The following is a 19,199-nucleotide window of genomic DNA, read 5'->3' as shown; positions in this document are numbered from 1 at the left end:
GATCATGTTTTTTCTTTCAATTAGTTAACGTGGTGTATCACACTGATTGATTTGCATATATTGAAAAATCCTTGTATCCCTGGGATAAATCTCACTTGATCATGATGTATAATTCCTTTAATGTGTTGTTGGATTCTGTTTGCTAGAACTTTGTCGAGGATTTTTGCATCTATGTTCATCAGTGATATTGGCCTGTAATTTCCTTTTTTTGTGATTTCTTTGTCTGGCTTTGGTATCAAGCTGATGGTGGCCTCATAGAATCAGTTCAGGAGTTTTCGTCCCTCAAGCAGTTTCATTTTGTTGCATTTTCCTAATGGTCTGTTTCTTGTGGCTGGAACTTAGGACAATCCAAGAAATCAGGCTATTCTTCTGGGAAGAGCGTCTTCATGCCAAATAGGGCTGGGCTCCCATGCCGTTGACTCCTGGGTTGCAATACCTATCAGAGTAGGATGATTTATGGGTGTGTATAGATGCCCCAGGTCCCACCATGCATCTTTGTAGAATGTGGTTTTCTGAGAATAGGAGAGAGTGTTCTAAGATAAAACCATTGAAAAATTATGAAATTTGGCTAAATTCTAGTAAACTATATGAAAGAGGACAGAAGAAGATAGAAGTCAGAGTTGTATGACTTGTCAGTCAGTAGGACTAATAATGAAAAGTCAGCCCTGTAGTTCTCTGGTACAGTATACAAAATTTCCTGGAAAACTCTTACTCCATACTTGTGGAGATGATCTTAGAGACAGAAAAAGAAGATACCATCCATAACTCTCTTCATGTACAGAACATGGCATCAACACCATAATCACACAAGAAAGGCAGGGAGAATGAAATACTTTACACTCAAAGGGATGGAAGCACAATGTGACCCTGTAGAAAGGAAAAACTTTGATTTGTCACAGGCTTTGGTCAGAAAGTGAAAATGCGAGTCACACAGTTGGGAATATCCTTAAAACTTACCTATGTGTCATTCTTTGGTATTTACACCAGAAAGAATGGCCAGAGGTGAATCGAGAAAAGAGAGAGCCTACCAAGGGTAAGTGGGCAAAAGATTTGAATAGTGTTACTGGGAAGAAGAAGAAGACAGTAGTGATGAACCCAGTCCTGAGGAAGGGTGTTCAGACAATGACAAAGAAAGCCACGGCGAGGTGCAGGCACTCCCAGCAGATTGCCACAAGTTGACAAGAGTAAGAGTAGGCGTGGGTGCTGAGCCTGAGACATCTCCACTGGTTGCAGATGAAAAGTCCCTTGCACAATCACATGGAGAAGACTGGGGCACTGTCTCGGAAGGTTGTGGACACTTGCATCGTGAACCTGCAGATGTCATGAGCAGGGGCGGTGTCTTTTTCAACAGCCCCTTTCTCAGGCCAGTTCACACGGATCTGTGGGAGAATGCATGACTTGTGTGACTTGCTGCTGAGAAGGACAAGAGTGTCCTCTGCAAGGCACGGGGCTGGTACAAAACCTGGAAAAGCCTCCAGGTCCATCACTCCTTTCTACCACCCTGCTTCCCAGCTCCCCATCCAGGTCGTCTTTGCGCGGGGCTGCTATCCTGGCTGAGATGGGGTCTTTGACCCTGTGTATCCCTCTGTCCTCAGAGCCCTCAGTGGTGTTTGCTAAGGAGCAGCCGGCACGCAGTGAAGTGCAGGCCGTAGCGGGAACCAGTGCCACGCTGAGCTGCGAGGTGGCCCAGGCCCAGACGGAGGTGACGTGGTACAAGGACGGCAAGAAGCTGAGTTCAAGCTCTAAAGTGCGTGTGGAAGCCAAGGGCTGCACCCGGCAGCTGGTGGTGCAGCAGGCGGGCAAGGCAGACGCCGGGGAGTACAGCTGCGAGGCCGGGGGCCAGAAGGTCTCCTTCCGCCTGGACGTCACAGGTCAGTTTGGAGGTAGTAAGTTAGCCTTATGTGGAGGTGATGGGACGGGCTTCCACGCCTGACAGACCCGATGTTCTTTCCCCTAGACTTCATCTCTTTTGGTCTTCTGTCCTCCCACCCCCATTTTCATAGCCAAGGCCAGGCAAAGGGCGCTGGATGGGAGGGTGTGAACAGAAGGGAGAAGGGCATCCTGTAAACCCAGAGTGGCGTTTCCACACAGTGATGCACGGCCGTCAGTTCCCAGCATCTGCCCAGGGTCGTCTGGGTGTTCCCTGGTGTCTGGGCCTCTGGTTCTGTCTTCCACTTGGAGTCTGATGTAAACCAGATGCCTTTCAATTGTGGGTATGTGAATTTGCTCCTCTTGGCTGGCCTGACAGCTCCTGGATACCCCACCCAGCAATGCGTGTGGGTTCACACTAGGGAGAGATGGTTGAATTTCTTTAAACCAGGTCCAGGGGGAATTTTTACCACACTGTTGTGCTTGCTTTATCTCGGGAATGAACTATGGATTTGCCAGAGTTTCAGTTGTTCTGGACACTCTTTCTCCTTGCACTGGATATTGAAATTATCTGTGTATCTCCATGGCTTCTGAGGTGGCTTAGTGGGTAAAGAAGCTGCCTGCAATGCAGGAAACGCAGGTTCCATCCCTGGGTATGCATGGCAACCCACTGCAGTATTCTTGCCTGGAGGGTCCCATGGGCAGAGGAGCTTGATGGGTTATAGTCCATAGTGTCACAGAGAGGCGGCTGAAGGGACTGAGCACACAGGCACAGCTACACAGCTACACAGGTCTAGGTCTGTTTTTCGTGCAGTCTGTGTGGGAAGTAAACAGAGAGCAGAGGATTGGTTGATGTGTGCCTGAAATACGCACATGTGAGGTCTGGAATTCTCTTTTTAAGCAAATATTGAGTTATTTTATCTTCTGTTGGAACAGTCTATGCCAGAACTCTAGTTGGAGTCTTGATTTACAGATTTAGACTTGAAGAGGACTAGTCACTTCTCCTATACGAATATGCATGTATCTTTAAAAAAATGGTATTTTAGGAGAATATGACAATTATTTTCATTGCAGTAAATATGAAAGGCTTGACAAATTAAGTTCTTGGAAAATTATATACCAAGTGACACAGAAACACTGGACAACTCAAATAGTCTTAAAACCTTTTAAGTAATTGGAATCATAATGAAAAATCTTCCCATAGAGAAATGTTTAATCCCTGTAGTTCCACTGGTAAATTATATGAGCTACTTTAAAAAGAAAAACTGTGTTCATGGAGGTTATTCTGGAGAATAGAAAAATGAGATACAGTCTCTGATTTGTTTCATGTACATAGTATAACACTGATACCAATATCTGATAAGGAAAGGGGTAAGGATTGAAATTATTGTCAATCTATTATGGATAGCAAGGCCAGAATCTGAAAGAAAACATTACCAGAATAAGTTTAATAATATATTGAGGATAACTGGTAATACACTGTGCTGAAAGTCATAGTCCAGAAGGGCAAGATTGTTGAAATACCAGAAATGTTAGCAAAACATTCTGTTCATGACATGCAGAATAAAGTATTAGATGAGATTTGGCATTATAAATAGAGAAAAAGTGTTTAATGAAGTTTGCATCAATTTTTGCCATAAAATTCTTGATGAATTATAAATAAAACAATTCTTTCTTAATTTGATCAATGACTCTGCAGGCAGTCCAGCTAACTGCACACAAAAAAGTGAAAGTTTGAAGGCTTTGCTTTGACATAGAGAACTAGACAAGGAAACCCACTGTTACTGCTTTTATCCAACATTTTACAGCATAGTTAGGGAAAACATAAAGTAATATAAAAGTGTGAATAAACAAAAGTGGAATTCACAGATAATATGATTTACCCAAAGATAAGTTATGAGACAACAGGATAGTTAAGGATGATTACCGTGGAAGAAGTTAGTAGGAAGAAAACAAACTTCTGGGTCTAACAGTAGCAACAAACGTGTTGGAAATGAAATTTTAAAAGAGTTAAAATAGCATCAAAGCAATCATTTTTTAATCACAAGTCTAATAAAAGGTTCTGAGAAGCTCTGTGGTGGGGAGGATTCTTGGAATTTTTTTGAGAGACAGTCAAGAAATTCTAAATAGTTTGATAGAAATCTACAGAAGAATAAAAAATGTTCAATACAAATTAAAATCCAAAAAAAATTTGTTTAGAGGGGACTTTGAAAATTGACAAGTAAATTGCAAACACCATGTACAGTCAGTGCACTCTTGACGAGAGCAAATATTTGGTGATATTCCCAGATATCAAGACTACTATAAAGCTCTAGTAATGAATACAGTAGTGTCTTGTTGCAAAGATAGACACACAGGCCAGAGCCTCTGGAGAGTGATTTCAGACACAGACCTGAATGACCGCATTTCCCGTCTCCTTTTTAAAAATTATGGAATGGTGCAAGGCATAGAGGCAACATAGTTTTCGTAAATGATACTTGAACCATTTAACCACAGAGAGAAGAGATTAGACCAGTAAGTCATACCACACACAGTCAACTCCTGTTGAGTTAGAAACCACAGAATAGAAGGAAAAATCATAGACGTAAATTACTTGAGGATAAAGAATGATTTCTTCATATATGGATGTGAGAGTTGGACTGTGAAGAAAGCTGAGCACCAAAGAATTGATGCTTTTGAACTGTAGTGTTGGAGAAGACCCTTGAGAGTCCCTTGGACTGCAAGGAGATCCAACCAGTCCATTCTGAAGGAGATCAGCCCTGGGATTTCTTTGGAAGGAATGATGCTAAAGCTGAAACTCCAGTACTTTGGCCACCTCATGCATAGAGCTGACTCATTGGAAAAGACTCTGATGCTGGGAGGGATTGGGGGCAGGAGGAGAAGGGGACGACCGAGGATGAGATGGCTGGATGGCATCACGGACTTGATGGACATGAGTCTGAGTGAACTCCAGGAGTTGGTGATGGACAGGGAGGCCTGGCGTGCTGCGATTCATGGGGTTGCAAAGAGTCGGTCTGACACGACTGAGTGACTGAACTGAACTGAACTGATGATTTCTTAGAATACAAGTGTACTAGCCATAATGAAACAAATTTGAAATGCTTTACTAAAACTAACCATGAAAATTTATCAGAAGTTAGTAGAAGTGACTAAAGGGCAAACCACACAAACATGGAAGACGTTTAGAACATACATATTTGTCAGCACCTTGCATTTAAATATATAAACATGTCCTCAAAATGACAGAAGATGCTATTGAAAATAGGACAAAATCTTTGAACAACGATGATGCAGAAGAGCAAATACCAGTTAGCAAAAATATCACAAAGGGTTCTTTCCTTTGTGTCATGAGGAAAATGCCAAAGAACGCCACAGGAGGCACACTCACTCCCACCAGATGGCCAGCATGAGAGTGGGCAGGAATGGAGCTTCAGCAAGTCCTGGTCACTGCAATGGAACATGCACATTTCTGTGGGGAAGACGGGGCTTCATCTAGGAACGCCCCCGTCATGACCCCACAGTTCCCATCCTATTTGTAAGTGGGCAAAAGATCTGAATAGTGTCCCCAGGAAGAAGAAACAATAATGGTGACCTTTGGGGAAAAGGTGCTTGCTTCTTCGTTCCTCAGACAATGACAGAGAAAGCCACAGGGAGGTGTAAGCACTCTCCCCAGATTGCCACTGGGGAGAGTTGGCAATGGTAAAAGTAGGCAAAGGTGCCCACCTCGGACATCTAAACGGACTGCAGGTGAAGAGTTCCAAGGATAATGTTATGAAAGGACTGACACCATCTGGGAGGGTTGGGGAACACACGCCAGGCATGAGCAGGGAACAAGCCTGTTCCAGTGGCCGCCCCGTCCTGCAATAGCTCACATGGATGGACCCAGAGGAGAATTCATAAACATGCCACTTGCTGCTCAGAAAGTTTGGGTGACCGCGGCAGAGCACAGGGCTGATGTAGAGCCTGAAAATTCCCTAGCTCTGTTGCTCTTTCTTACTCCACCCACAACTAACGCCCCATCCTATTTTTTGCCTGGTGCTGCCACCTTAATGAGATGGGGTCTCTGACACCGTGTATCCCCCTCTGTCCCCAGAGCCCTCAGTGGTGTTCGCCAAGGAGCAGCCGGCACGCAGTGAAGTGCAGGCCGTGGCGGGGGCGAGTGCCACGCTGAGCTGCGAGGTGGCCCACGCCCAGACGGAGGTGACGTGGTACAAAGACGGGAAGAAGCTGAGTTCGAGCTCGAAAGTGCATGTGGAGGCCACAGGCCGCGGGCGGCGGCTGGTGGTGCAGCAGGCGGGCAAGGCGGACGCCGGGGAGTACAGCTGCGAGGCCGGGGGCCAGAAGGTCTCCTTCCACCTGGACGTCACAGGTCAGTCCTGGAGGAGGGCGCTGAGCTAGGCCGTGTGCAGGTGATGAGGGCGCTGGCTTCCAGCCTCACCAGACTTGTGTAGTCACTTGTAACCTTTAGGATTTCACACCTTCCAGTTATCAATGTCCCATCTTGATATCAATTTTCGCTCCAGGGAAGGCTGAATGGGGAGGGTTCTCGTGGAGAGAAGAGGGCCTGTTTGTGTCCATCTGTTTCCTGCCAGTGAGGCTCAGTCACACTGTCTTATTAGTACCTGCCCAGAACCTTCCTGTTGTTCCTGCTGTTAGGACCCTGGCTCTCCCTGATGTTTGGGGGCCGAGGTAGGCCTGGGGTATAATTGTCACCTCCCATCATATGTCTTTGCTGAGAACCAGTACTCACCCTCGTCTATAACCTCATGCTGGTCTCAGCTGGCCAGGGGTGTTTCAGTTTGGTCGATCCTGGATTAAGGAAAATATTGGCTACACAGTCCTACTTGGAATTCTCTTAGAAGTAAACTTTGGATGATGAAATTGGAGGTTTCTGGGATGCCCTTCATTCCTTTTCCTCTATAGAGAAGGTCTGGTTGCTGATAGGTACCAAGAAATAGGCTGCTTTTTGTTGTCACTGCCTTGTGAAAGGACGAAAGAAATGATGATGGTAGAGGGTCCCCTGTGCTATTTAGGGTGATCTTCTTAGATGAAATATGGTTTTCCTTTGTTTTGAAAAAGGTTGGATGTTTCAGGTGAGTATTCCTCTTGGCATGACATTGAAGAATTTAGGAATGGAAAGGAAAATTTCTACCTCATCAGTGTGGACTGTTAAGAAGAAGTTACTGTCCTGCAAGCCTCTGACTGGCAAAGCAGAGTTTCTTTCCTTGCATTTTCCTAGTGGTCACTGAGTGTCTCTGTCTCATGGCTGAAACATCGGGCAGTCTAAGAAATCAGGTTATTCTTCTTCTGGGAAGAAAGTCTTTGAGCAGAATAGGGGTGGGCTTCCATGCCACATTGACTCGTAGGTGGCAACCCCTAAGAGTTTGAGACTGTGCCAGTGTAGCAGGATGTGTGGGTGTGTATATCCCCAGATTCCACTATGCATCTTTGTAGAATGTGGTTTCTGAAGCATTATTGAAGAGTACTTTAAGGTAAAAACCTTTGAAAATTGTAAAATGTGTCTAAAACCTAGTAAAAATATGATAATCAGACTTGCAAAGATAGAGAAAACTCAAAGAACTGGCTGACTTGTACTTGTAGTCAATAAGACAAATAATGAAAGGCTTGTCAGCCTTGTAGTTCTCTGGTAAACTGTATAAAATATTCAGAAAATTGTTATTCCATGCTTGGAGATGGTCCTAGAGAGAGAAGAATGAGATACCTTCCATAACTGTTTATGTACAGAATATAACATTGATACCCAAATTACTCCAGAAAGCCAAAGGGAGGATGACATACCAGACCAACCTACTGTGAGTAAAAAAAATTATGAATTAAATGTTAACAAAATTCAGCAGTGTATCCAGGGGTAGAGATCAGTGGTGAAAGTCGTAGTTCAGAATTGCATGTTGTATTAATGTTGACAACGTTGATAGAAAGCTTGACATTGGATTGAATGCAAAAAGATCACCTACGTGAGTACAGAATCAAATGGTTGATTAAACTTGCATGTCTTACACTGAGACAAATATTTGATAAAATTGAGCATCAGTTTCTGTCATAAAATTCTTCAGTTCAGTCGCTCAGTCGTGTCCGACTCTTTGCGATCTCATGAATTGCAGCACACCAGGCCTCCCTGTCCATCACCAACTCACGGAGTTCACTCAGACTCATGTCCATCGAGTCGGTGATGCCATCCAGCCATCTCATCCTCGGTCGTCCCCTTCTTCTCCTGCCCCCAATCCCTCCCGGCATCAGAGACTTTTCTAATGAGTCAACTCTTCTCATGAGGTGGCCAAAGTACTGGAGTTTCAGCTTTAGCATCATTCCTTCCAAAGAACACCCAGGACTGATCTCCTTTAGAATGGACTGGTTGGATCCTCTTGAAGTCCAAGGGACTCTCAAGAGTCTTCTCTAACACCATAGTTCAAAAGCATCAATTCTTCGGCGCTCAGCTTTCTTCACAGTCCAACTCTCACATCCATGCATGACCACTGGAAAAACCTTAGCCTTGACTAGACCGACCTTTGTTGTCAAAGTAATGTCTCTGCTTTTCAATATGCTATCTAGGTTGGTCATAACTTTCCTTCCAAGGGGTAAGCGTCTTTTAATTTCATGGCTCCAGTCACCATCTGCAGTGATTTTAGAGCCTAAAAAATAAAATCTGACACTGTTTCCACTATTTCCCCTTCTATTTCCCATGAAGTGATGGGACCAGATGCCGTGATCTTAGTTTTCTGAATGTTGAGCTTTAAGCCAACTTTTTCACTCTCCTCTTTTACTTTCATCAAGACGCTCTTTAGTTCTTCTTCACTTTCTGCCATAAGGTTGGTGTCATCTGCATATCTGAGGTTATTGATATTTCTCCTGGCAATCTTGATTCCAGCTTGTGTTTTTTCCAGCCCAGTGTTTCTCATGATGTACTCGGCAGGGTGACAATATACAGCCTTGACGTACTCTTTTTCCTACTTGGAACCAGTCTGTTGTTCCATGTCCAGTTCTAACTGTTGCTTCCTGACCTGCATACAGATTTCTCAAAGTCAGGTCAGGTAGTCTGGTATTCCCATCTCTTTCAGAATTTTCCACAGTTTATTGTGATCCACACAGTCAAAGGCTTTGGCATAGTCAATAAAGCAGAAATAGATGTTTTTCTGGAACTCTCTTGCTTTTTCGATGATCCAGAGGATGTTGGCAATTTGATCTCTGGTTCCTCTGCCTTTTCTAAAACCAGCTTCAACATCTGGAAGTTCACAGTTCACGTATTGCTGAGGCCTGGCTTGGAGAATTTTGAGCATTACTTTACTAGCATGTGAGATGAGTGTAATTGTGTGGTAGTTTGAGCATTCTTTGGCATTGCCTTTCTTTGGGATTGGAATGAAAACTGACATTTTCCAGTCTGTGGCCACTGCTGAATACAATTCAAATGGTTGATTAAACTTGCATGTCTTATACTGAGACAAAATGTTTGACAAAATTGAGCATCAGTTTCTGTCATAAAATTCTTAGTAAACTATATAAAGGATATCTTCTCTTTAATGTTATTGCATTCTGGCAAAAACAACAGCAGCATCCCACTCATGGTATACCTGGCAATCTTTGATGTGAGGGATGGCACACTCAGGCCCCTCTAGCCACTGAGTTCAGTAAGGAGGAGAATAAAATCATTGGCAAGGAGTTTTGAAAAACTAAAGATGGGATTTGGTGTGATGATCAACTCAGACAATCCCAGAGATAAATGATTAGGTTGCATCTGTTTCTTGAGGAAGATAAGTGTGAAAAAAAATCAGTATGCAGAAATTATTTCTACATCTGAGTCCTGGCGGGGACCACTTGGAAAATCAAATTTGTGTGAAAGAGTTAAACTAGCACAATTGTATCATGTTTCTAATTTGCAGGCCTGATGAAAGTTGCTAAGGGTCTGCGTGTGAGACATTATTCAAGATTCTTGAAGAGGCAGTAAGAGGTTGAAATAGATGGATAGAAATAAAAGGGGAAAAATTCAAAGATGTTTATTAACAATCAAAATCAAAACCAGTTTTTTTGGGGGGGGGGTCAGATGAAGGAAAAACAGGCAGATTCAAAGGTAAGGCACAGCCAATGTGTTGTTTTCTTGCAGAAAATCAGAGTGGGAGTCTTTACTGGGCCGTGATGTCAAGAATTATCATAAGGCTAAAGTTGTGAAGACAAGGGGGTCCCAGTGTGGGGATAGTTACCACACTGGAGGGACAGAAACCTGAGTTCAGAAACAATTCACAAATGACTTCCCGGCACCACCATCCCTCCCTCGCCCAACACCTTTCGATTGTTACTGTGTTGTCTATTCAGGAAGTCGAGGGAGAATGTTGTAGAAAGAAATGGTGGGTGGATCACTGAGCCACAGCGAATGCTTAAATTGTACTAACAATTCACACCATACACAGAAGTCAACTCAGGGTGGGTTAGAAACCTCAGAGTAAAGGGTAAAACCAAAAAAACCCTCAGATAATAACATGGTTTCTTCAAAGACTTAGTGTAAAGAAAGATTTCTTAAGTAGATCACAAAAGCTCTAAACGCAAAGGGAAGAAACGGACATTGTCACACTATTGGAAGGAAAAGCTTTGACTCAACAGAGGACTGGAGCAGAGAGTGAATATACGAGTCACATGGCTGGGAATATGCTTAAAATTTACCTGTTGGTCATTCTCTGGCACATAAATGTGTAAAAATAGGCCAGGGTTGAATCAACAAAAGAGCGCGCCTACTATTGGCAAGTGGGCAAAAGATTTGACTCATGTCACAGGAAGAAGAAAGCAGTAATGGTAAGCCCAGTCCTAAGGGGAAGGTGCTACACTTCTTCATTCCTCAGACGATGACAAAGAGAGCCACAGGGAGGTGCAAGCACCCCCCCAGATTGCCACCAGCTGACAGTACTAAGAGTAGGCAAGGGCGCCGAGCCTCAACCATCTCCACGGACCACGGGTGAAAAGTTTCTGCATAAGAAGACCGGGGCACCATCTAGAAAGGATGGGGAGTCATTGCGTTGAGACCTGCAGATGTCATGAGCAGAGAACAAGTCTGTTCTCAGGACCTCCCACCCGGGACCTCCTTTCAGGGACCTGAGGGAGAATGTGTGAATTGTGTCCCTATTGCTGAGAAAGGCAGGGGTCCCCTGCAGGGCACAGGGCTAGTGCAGAGCCTGAGAAGTCTCCAGCTCTGTGCCTCCTGCCCAGCCCCCCACCACCTCCCCATCCCGGTCGTCTTTGCGCGGAGCTGCTGTCCTGACTGAGATGTGATCTCTGACCCCGTGTATCCCCCTCTGTACCCAGAGCCCCCGGTGGTGTTCGCCAAGGAGCAGCCGGCACGCAGTGAAGTGCAGGCCGTGGCGGGGGCGAGTGCCACGCTGAGCTGCGAGGTGGCCCAGGCCCAGACGGAGGTGACCTGGTACAAGGACGGCAAGAAGCTGAGTTCGAGCTCGAAAGTGCGTGTGGAAACCAAGGGCTGCACCAGGCGGCTGGTGGTGCAGCAGGCGGGCAAGGCGGACGCCGGGGAGTACAGCTGCGAGGCCGGGGGCCAGAAGGTCTCCTTCCGCCTGGACGTCACAGGTCAGTCCTGGAGGAGGGCGCTGAGCTGGCCTGTGCAGGTGATGAGGGCACTGGCTTCCAGCCTCAACAGACTTGTGTAGTCGCCTGTAACCTTTAGGATTTCACACCTTCCAGGCATCTATGTCCCATCTTGATACCAATTTTGGCTCCAGGGAAGGCTGCATCAGGAGGGTTCTTGTGGAGAGAAGAGGGCCTGTTTGTGTCCATCTGTTTCCTGCCAGTGAGGCTCAGTCACACTGCTTATTAGCACCTGCCCAGAACGTTCCGGTTGTTCCTGCTGTTAGGACCCTGGCTCTCCCTGATGTTGGGGGCGATGTAGGCCTGGGGTATGTCTCCTCCCGTCATACGTCTTTCTTGAGAACCAGTACTCACCCTCGTCTATAACCTCATGCTGTCTCAGCTGGCCAGGGGTGTTTCAGTTTGATTGATCCTGGATTAAGGAAAATATTGGCCACACAATCTGACTTGGAATTCTCTTAGAAGTAAACTTTGGATGATGAAATTTGAGGTTTCTGGGATTCCATTTCCTCTATAGAGAAGGTCTGGTTGCTGGTAAGGACCAAGAAATAGGCTGCTTTTTGTTGTCACTGCCTTGTGAAAGGACGAAAGAAATGATGATGGTAGAGGGTCCCCTGTGCTATTTAGGGTGATCTTAGATAAAATATGGTTTTCCTTTGTTTTGAAAAAGGTTGGATGTTTCAAGTGAGTATTCCCCTTGGCATGACATTGAAGAATTTAGGAATGGAAAGGGAAAAGTCATTTCTACCTCATCAGTGTGGACTGTTAAGAAGAAGTTACTGTCCTGCAAGCCTCTGATTGGCAAAGCAGTGTTTCTTTCCTTGCATTTTCCTAGTGGTCACTGAGTGTCTCTGTCTCATGGCTGAAACATCGGGCAGTCTAAGAAATCAGGTTATTCTTCTTCTGGGAAGAAAGTCTTCATGCAGAATAGGGGTGGGCTTCCATGCCACATTGACTCGTAGGTGGCAACCCCTAAGAGTTTGAGACTGTGCCAATGTAGCAGGATGTGTGGGTGTGTCTATCCCCAGATTCCACCATGCATCTTTGTAGAATGTGGTTTCTGAAGCACATTGAAGAGTACTTTAAGGTAAAAACCTTTGAAAATTGTAAAATGTGTCTGCTGCTGCTGCTGCTAAGTCGCTTCAGTCGTGTCCAACTCTTTGCGATCCCATAGACGGCAGCCCACCAGGCTCCCCCGTCCCTGGGATTCTCCAGGCAAGAATACTGGAGTGGGTTGCCATTTCCTTCTCCAATGCATTAATCTAAAACCCAGTAATATGTCTGAAAATCAGACTTGCAAAGATAGAGAAAACTCAAAGAACTGGAGGACTTGTACTTGTAGTCAATAAGACAAATAATGAAAGGCTAGTCAGACTTGTCGTTCTCTGGTAAACTGTATAAAATATTCAGGAAATTGTTATTCCATGCTTGGAGATGGTCCTAGAGAGAGAAGAATGAGATACCCTCCATAACTGTTCATGTACAGAATATAACAGTGATACCAAAATCACTCTGGAAAGCCAAAGGGAGGATGACATACCAGACCAACCTACTGTGAGTATCAAGATTATGACTTAAATGTTAACAAAACTCAGCAGTGTATCCAGGGGTAGAGATCAGTGGTAAAAGTCATAGTTCAGATTTGCGTGTTGTATTAATGTTGACAACGTTGATAGATAGAAAGCTTGACATTGGACGGAATGCAAAAAGATCATCTCTGTGAGTGCAGAATCAAATGGTTGATTAAATTTGCATGTCTTACACTGAGAAAAAATGTTTGATAAAATTGAGCATCAGTTTCTGTCATAAAATTCTTAGTAAACTATATAAAAGATATCTTCTTTTTAATGTTATTGCATTCAAGCAAAAACAACAACAACATCCCACTCTTGGTATACCTGGTGATCTTTGATATGAGGGACGGCACATTCAGGCTACTCTACCCACTGAGTTCAGTAAGGAGGAGAATAAAATCATTGGCAAAGAGTTTTGAAAAACTAAAGATGGGATTTGGTGTGATGATCAACTCAGAAAGTCCAGAAATAAATGACTAGGTTGCATCTGTTTCTTGAGGAAGATAAGTGTGAAAAAAAATCAGTATGCAGAAATTATTTCTACATCTGAGTCCTGGCAGGGACCACTTGGAAAATTTGTGTGAAAGAGTTAGACTAGCACAGTTGTATCATGTTTCTAATTTCCAGGCCTGATGAAAGTTGCTAAGGGTCTGTGTGTGAGACATTATTCAAGATTCTTGAGAGGCAGTAAGAGGTTGAAATAGATGGATAGAAATAAAAGGGGAAAAATCAAAGATGTTTATTAACAATCAAAATTGAAACCAGTTTTTTAGGGGGTGGGTCAGATGAAGGAAAAACAGGCAGATTCAAAGGTAAGGCACAGCCAATGTGTTGTTTTCTTGCAGAAAATCAGAGTGGGAGTCTTTACTGGGCCGTGATGTCAAGAATTAACATAAGGCTAAAGTTCTGAAGACAAGGGGGTCCCAGTGTGGGGATAGTTACCACACTGGAGGGACAGAAACCTGAGTTCAGAAACAATTCACAAATGACTTCCCGGCACCACCATCCCTCCCTGGCCCAACACCTTTCGATTGTTACTGTGTTGCCTGTTCAGGAAGTCGAGGGAGAATGTTGTAGAAAGAAATGGTGGGTGGATCACTGAGCCACAGCGAACGCTTAAATTGTACTAACAATTCACACCATACACAGAAGTCAACTCAGGGTGGGTTAGAAACCTCAGAGTAAAGGGTAAAACCAAAAAAACCCTCAGATAATAACATGGTTTCTTCAAAGACTCAGTGTAAAGAAAGATTCTTAAGTAGAACACAAATGCTCTAAATGCAAAGGGAAGAAACGGACATTGTCACACTATTGGAAGGAAAAGCTTTGACTCAACAGAGGACTGGAGCAGAGAGTGAATATACGAGTCACATGGCTGGGAATATGCTTAAAATTTACCTGTTGGTCATTCTCTGGCACATAAATGTGTAAAAATAGGCCAGGGTTGAATCAACAAAAGAGCGCGCCTGCTAGTGGCAAGTGGGCAAAAGATTTGACTCATGTCACCAGGAAGAAGAAAGCAGTAATGGCAAGCCCAGTACTAAGGGGAAGGTGCTGTGCTTCTTCATTCCTCAGACGATGAGAGCCACAGGGAGGTGCAAGCACCCCCCCCCGATTGCCACCAGCTGACAGTACTAAGGGTAGGCAAGGGGGCCGAGCCTCAACCATCTCCACAGACTGCGGGTGAAAAGTTCCCGCATAATTGTATGGAGAAGACAGGGGCACCATCTAGAAAGGATGGGGAGTCGTTGCGTTGAGACCTGCAGATGTCATGAGCAGAGAACAAGTCTGTTCTCAGGACCTCCCACCCGGGACCTCCTTGCATGGACCTGAGGGAGAATGTGTGAATTGTGTCCCTGTTGCTGAGAAAGGCAGGGGTCCTTTGCAGGGCACAGGGCTGGTGCAGAGCCTGAGAAGTCTCCAGCTCCACCATCCTCCTGCTCAGCCCCCCACAACCTCCCCATCCAGGTCGTCTTTGCGCGGGGCTGCCATCCTGACTGAGTTGGGGTCTCTGACCCTGTGTATCCCCCTCTGTCCCCAGAGCCCTCGGTGGTGTTCACCAAGGAGCAGCCGGCATGCAGTGAAGTGCAGGCCGTGGCGGGGGCGAGTGCCACGCTGAGCTGCGAGGTGGCCCAGGCCCAGACGGAGGTGACGTGGTACAAGGACGGCAAGAAGCTGAGTTCGAGCTCGAAAGTGCGTGTGGAAGCCAAGGGCTGCACCAGGCGGCTGGTGGTGCAGCAGACGGGCAAGGTGGACGCCGGGGAGTACAGCTGCGAGGCCGGGGGCCAGAAGGTGTCCTTCCACCTGGACGTCACAGGTCAGTCCTGGAGGAGGGCGCTGAGCTGGCCCGTGCAGGTGATGAGGGCTACCTGCCTCACCGGACATGTGTGCGCTTGCCTGGATCCTCCATCTCTTCAATCCTCCCTGTTTTCCGTGTCCCCGCGTGGTCCCCATTTTGGCTGCGGGATCATGTAAAGGGAGGGTGCGCTTGCAAAGAGGAGGGATCGTTTCTGTCCACCTGTTTCCAGTCAGTGAGGCTCATGGCAGCGTCCTAGCACCTGCCCAGAACCTTTCTCATGTTTCTGCTATCGGGACCCTGCCTTTCCCTGATGCCTGGGGGCTGAGGTAGGCCTGGAGATAGCTTACTTTCCTCCCATCATCTGTCTTTTCTGAGAACTAACACACGCCGTCATGCTGGTCCTGGTTGACCAGTGGTGTTTCAGTTTGAAGGATCTTGGGTCAGGGCAAAGTTTGGCTACACAATCCTCATTGGCCTTCTCCCAGAAGTGAACTTTGAATTATGAAATTTGAGGTTTCTGGGAGGCCCTTCCTTCCTTTTCCTGGATGTAGAAGCTCTAGTTGTCCATAGATAGAAAGAAACAGACATGTTTTAGCATCACTTCCTTGCAACGGGAAGAGACAGAGGACGATTGATAGAAGTTGCTTCTGCTACTTTGGGTGATCTTCTTCGATCAAAGATGACGTTGCCTTTGTCTCCCAACAGACTCTGAGTTCCATGTCAGTACTCCTCTCCCTGTTACATTGATGAATTTAGAAATGGAAAGGAAAAAGTCGCAGCTGCCACGTCAGTCGGCATTGCCAATGAGGACTTAGTGCCCTAGCAGCCTCTGACTGGCAAAGCAGTCTTCATTCTGCTGCATTTTTCGTAGTGGTCAGGAAGAGCCTCTGCCCCTCATGCACAGGACAGTCTAAAAAATCAGGTTACTCTTCTGGGAAGACGGTCTTCGTGCCAATATAGAAATGGCCTGCCATCCTACATTTTTTTTTCCTTTTTTTTAAAAAATTAATTTTAATTGAAAGATAATTGCTTTATAGAGTTTCATTGTTTTCTGCCAGACATTAACATGAATCAGCCATAGGTATACATGTGTCCCCTCCCTCTTGAACCTCCCTCCCATCTCCCACCCCTCTAGGTTGATACAGAGCCCCTGTTTGAGTTCCCTGAGACATACAGAAAATTCCTGTTGGCTATGTATTTTACATATGGTAATGTACGTTTCCGTGTTACCCTCTCCATACATCTCACCCTCTTCTCCCCTCTGCCTGTGCCCATAAATCTGTTCTCTATGTCTGTGTCTCCATGTTACCCCGCAAATAGGTTCATCAGCACTGTCTTTCTAGATTCCATGTATGTATGTTAGTGTACGATATCTCCCTTTCTCTTTCTGACTTACTTCGCTCTATAATAGGCTCTAGGTTCATCCACCTCATTAGAACTGACTCAGATGCGTTTCTTTCTATGGCTGAGTGGTGTTCCATTGTGTGTACGTAATACACCTTCTTTACCCATTCATCTGTCAATGGACATCTAGGTTGCTTCCATGTTCTAGCAATTGTAAAAGGTGCTGTAATGAACACTGGAGTACATGTGTCTTTTTCAGTTTTGGTTTCCTCAGGGTATATGCCTAAGAGTGGGATGGCTGGGTCATATGGTGATGTTTTTCTTAAGGACTCTCCGTACCATCCTCCACAGTGGCTGTATCAATTTACATTCCCACCAACAGTGCAAGAGCATTCCCTTTTCTCCACACCCTCTCCAGTATTTATTGTTCGTAGACTTTTTAATGATGGCCATTCTGATTGGTGTGAGGTGATATCTTACTGTAGTTTTGATTTGATTTCTCTAACAATGAGCGATGTTGAGCATCTTTTCATGTGTTAGCCATCTGTATGTCTCCTTTGGAGAAATGTCTGTTTAGGTCTTTTCCCCACTTTTTGATTGGGTGAGTTGTTTGCTTTTCTGGCATTGAGTTGTATGAGCTGCTTGTATATTTTGGAAATTAATTCTTTGTCAGTTGTTTCATTTGCTGTTATTTTCTCCTATTCTGAGGGGTGTCTTTTCACCTTGCTTATAGTTTCCTTTGCTGTGCAAAAGCTTTTAAGTTTCACTCAGTTCCACTTGTTTACTTTTGTTTTTATTTCCATTACTCTAGGAGGTGGGTCATAGAGGATCTTGCTTTGATTTATGTCATCGAGTGTTCTACCTATGTTTTCCTCTAAGAGTTTTATAGTTTCTGATCTTGCATTTAGGTCTTCAATCCATTTTGAGTTTATCTTTGTGTATGGTGTTAGAAAGTGTTCTAATTTCATTCTTTTACATGTAACTGTCCAGTTTCCCAGCACTACTTACTGAAAGAGGCTATCTTTGTACCATTGTATATTCTTGCCTCCTTTGTCAAAAATAAGGTACCATAAGTGCATAGGTTTATTTATGGGCTTTAAATCTTGTTCCACTGGTCTATATTTGTGTTTTTGTGCCAGTACCATACTGTCTTGATGACTGTAGCTTTGTAGTATAATCTGAAGTCAGGAAAGTTGATTCCTCCAGCTCCATTCATCTTTCTCAAGACTGTTTTGGCTGTTTGGGGTCTTTTGTGTTTCCATATGAACTGTGAAATTTTTTGTTGTAGTTCTGTGGAAAATGCCATTGGTATGACAGGGATCACATTGAATCTGTAGATTGCATTTGGTAGTATAGTCATTTTGACAGTACTAATTCTTTCTATCCAGGAACATGGAATATCTCCCCATCTGTTTATGTTGTCTTTGATTTCTTTTATCAGTGTCTTATAATTTTCTCTATACAGTTATTTTGTCGCCTTAGGTAGGTTTATTCCTGGATATTTTATTATTTTTGTTGCAATGGTGAATGGGATTGATTCCTTAATTTCTCTCTCTGATTTTTCATTGTTAGTATATATGAATGCACATGATTTCTGTATATTGAGTTTGTATCCTACGACTTTGCTAAATTCACTGATTAGCTTTAGTAATTTTCTGATAATATCTTTAGGGTTTTCTATGGGTAGTATCATGTCATCTGCAAACAGATTTACTTCTTTTTTTCTGATTTGAATTCCTTTTATTTCTTTTTATTCTCTGATTGCTGTAGCTAGGACTTCCAGAACTATGTTGAGTAATAATGGTGAAAGTGGACACCCTTGCCTTGTTCCTAATCTTAGGGGGATGCTTTCACTTTTTCACCATTGAAAATAATGTTTGCTGTAGGCTTATCTTATATGGCCTTTACTCTGGTGAGGTAGGTTCCTTCTATGCCCATTTTTTGAAGAATTCTAATCATAAATGGGTGCTGAATTTTGTCAAAGGCTTTTTCTGCATCTATTGAGATTATCATGTGGTTTTTATCTTTCAGTTTGTTAGTACAGTGTAATACATTGATTTGTGTGTACTGAAGAATCCTTCCATCCCTGGAATAAACCCAACTTGATCATGGTTATGAGATTTTTAATGCGTTGTTGAATTCTGTTTGCTAGTTTGTCGAGGATTTTTGTATCTATTTTCATCAGTGATATCGGCCTGTAGTTTTCTTTGTCTGGTTTTGGTATCAGGGTGATGGTGGCCTCATAGAATGAGTTTGGAAGTGTTCCTTCCCCTGCAATTTTTTGAAAGAGTTTTAGAAGAATAGGTATTAGCTCTTCTCTATGTGTTTGATTAGAATTCACCTGTGAAGCCATCTGGTCCTGGGGTTTGTTTTTTGGGAGATCTTTGATCACAGTTTTGATTTCAGTGCTTGTAATTGGGTTGTTCATTATTTCTATTTCTTCCTGGTTCAGTCTTGGAAGATTTAACTTTTCTTAGAATCTGTCCATTTCTTCCAGTTTATCCATTTTATTG

At 44.2% G+C, this 19,199-nt stretch overlaps 1 protein-coding gene across 1 annotated transcript in view; it reads left to right on the top strand.

The window, feature by feature from the left end:
• OBSCN (obscurin, cytoskeletal calmodulin and titin-interacting RhoGEF) overlaps nucleotides 1-19,199 on the top strand; it is a 223,775-nt gene that overhangs the window by 69,274 nt on the left and 135,302 nt on the right. The window contains 4 exon segments of the mRNA XM_068979697.1: nucleotides 1,596-1,871; nucleotides 5,963-6,238; nucleotides 11,176-11,451; nucleotides 15,085-15,360. Of these exon segments, the coding sequence (XP_068835798.1) occupies nucleotides 1,596-1,871; nucleotides 5,963-6,238; nucleotides 11,176-11,451; nucleotides 15,085-15,360 (1,104 nt within the window).

Source organism: Capricornis sumatraensis, chromosome 9, assembly GCF_032405125.1.
Source record: "Capricornis sumatraensis isolate serow.1 chromosome 9, serow.2, whole genome shotgun sequence".
Taxonomy (NCBI): Eukaryota; Metazoa; Chordata; class Mammalia; order Artiodactyla; family Bovidae; genus Capricornis; species Capricornis sumatraensis.
This window is presented reverse-complemented; position numbering and strand designations above follow the sequence as displayed.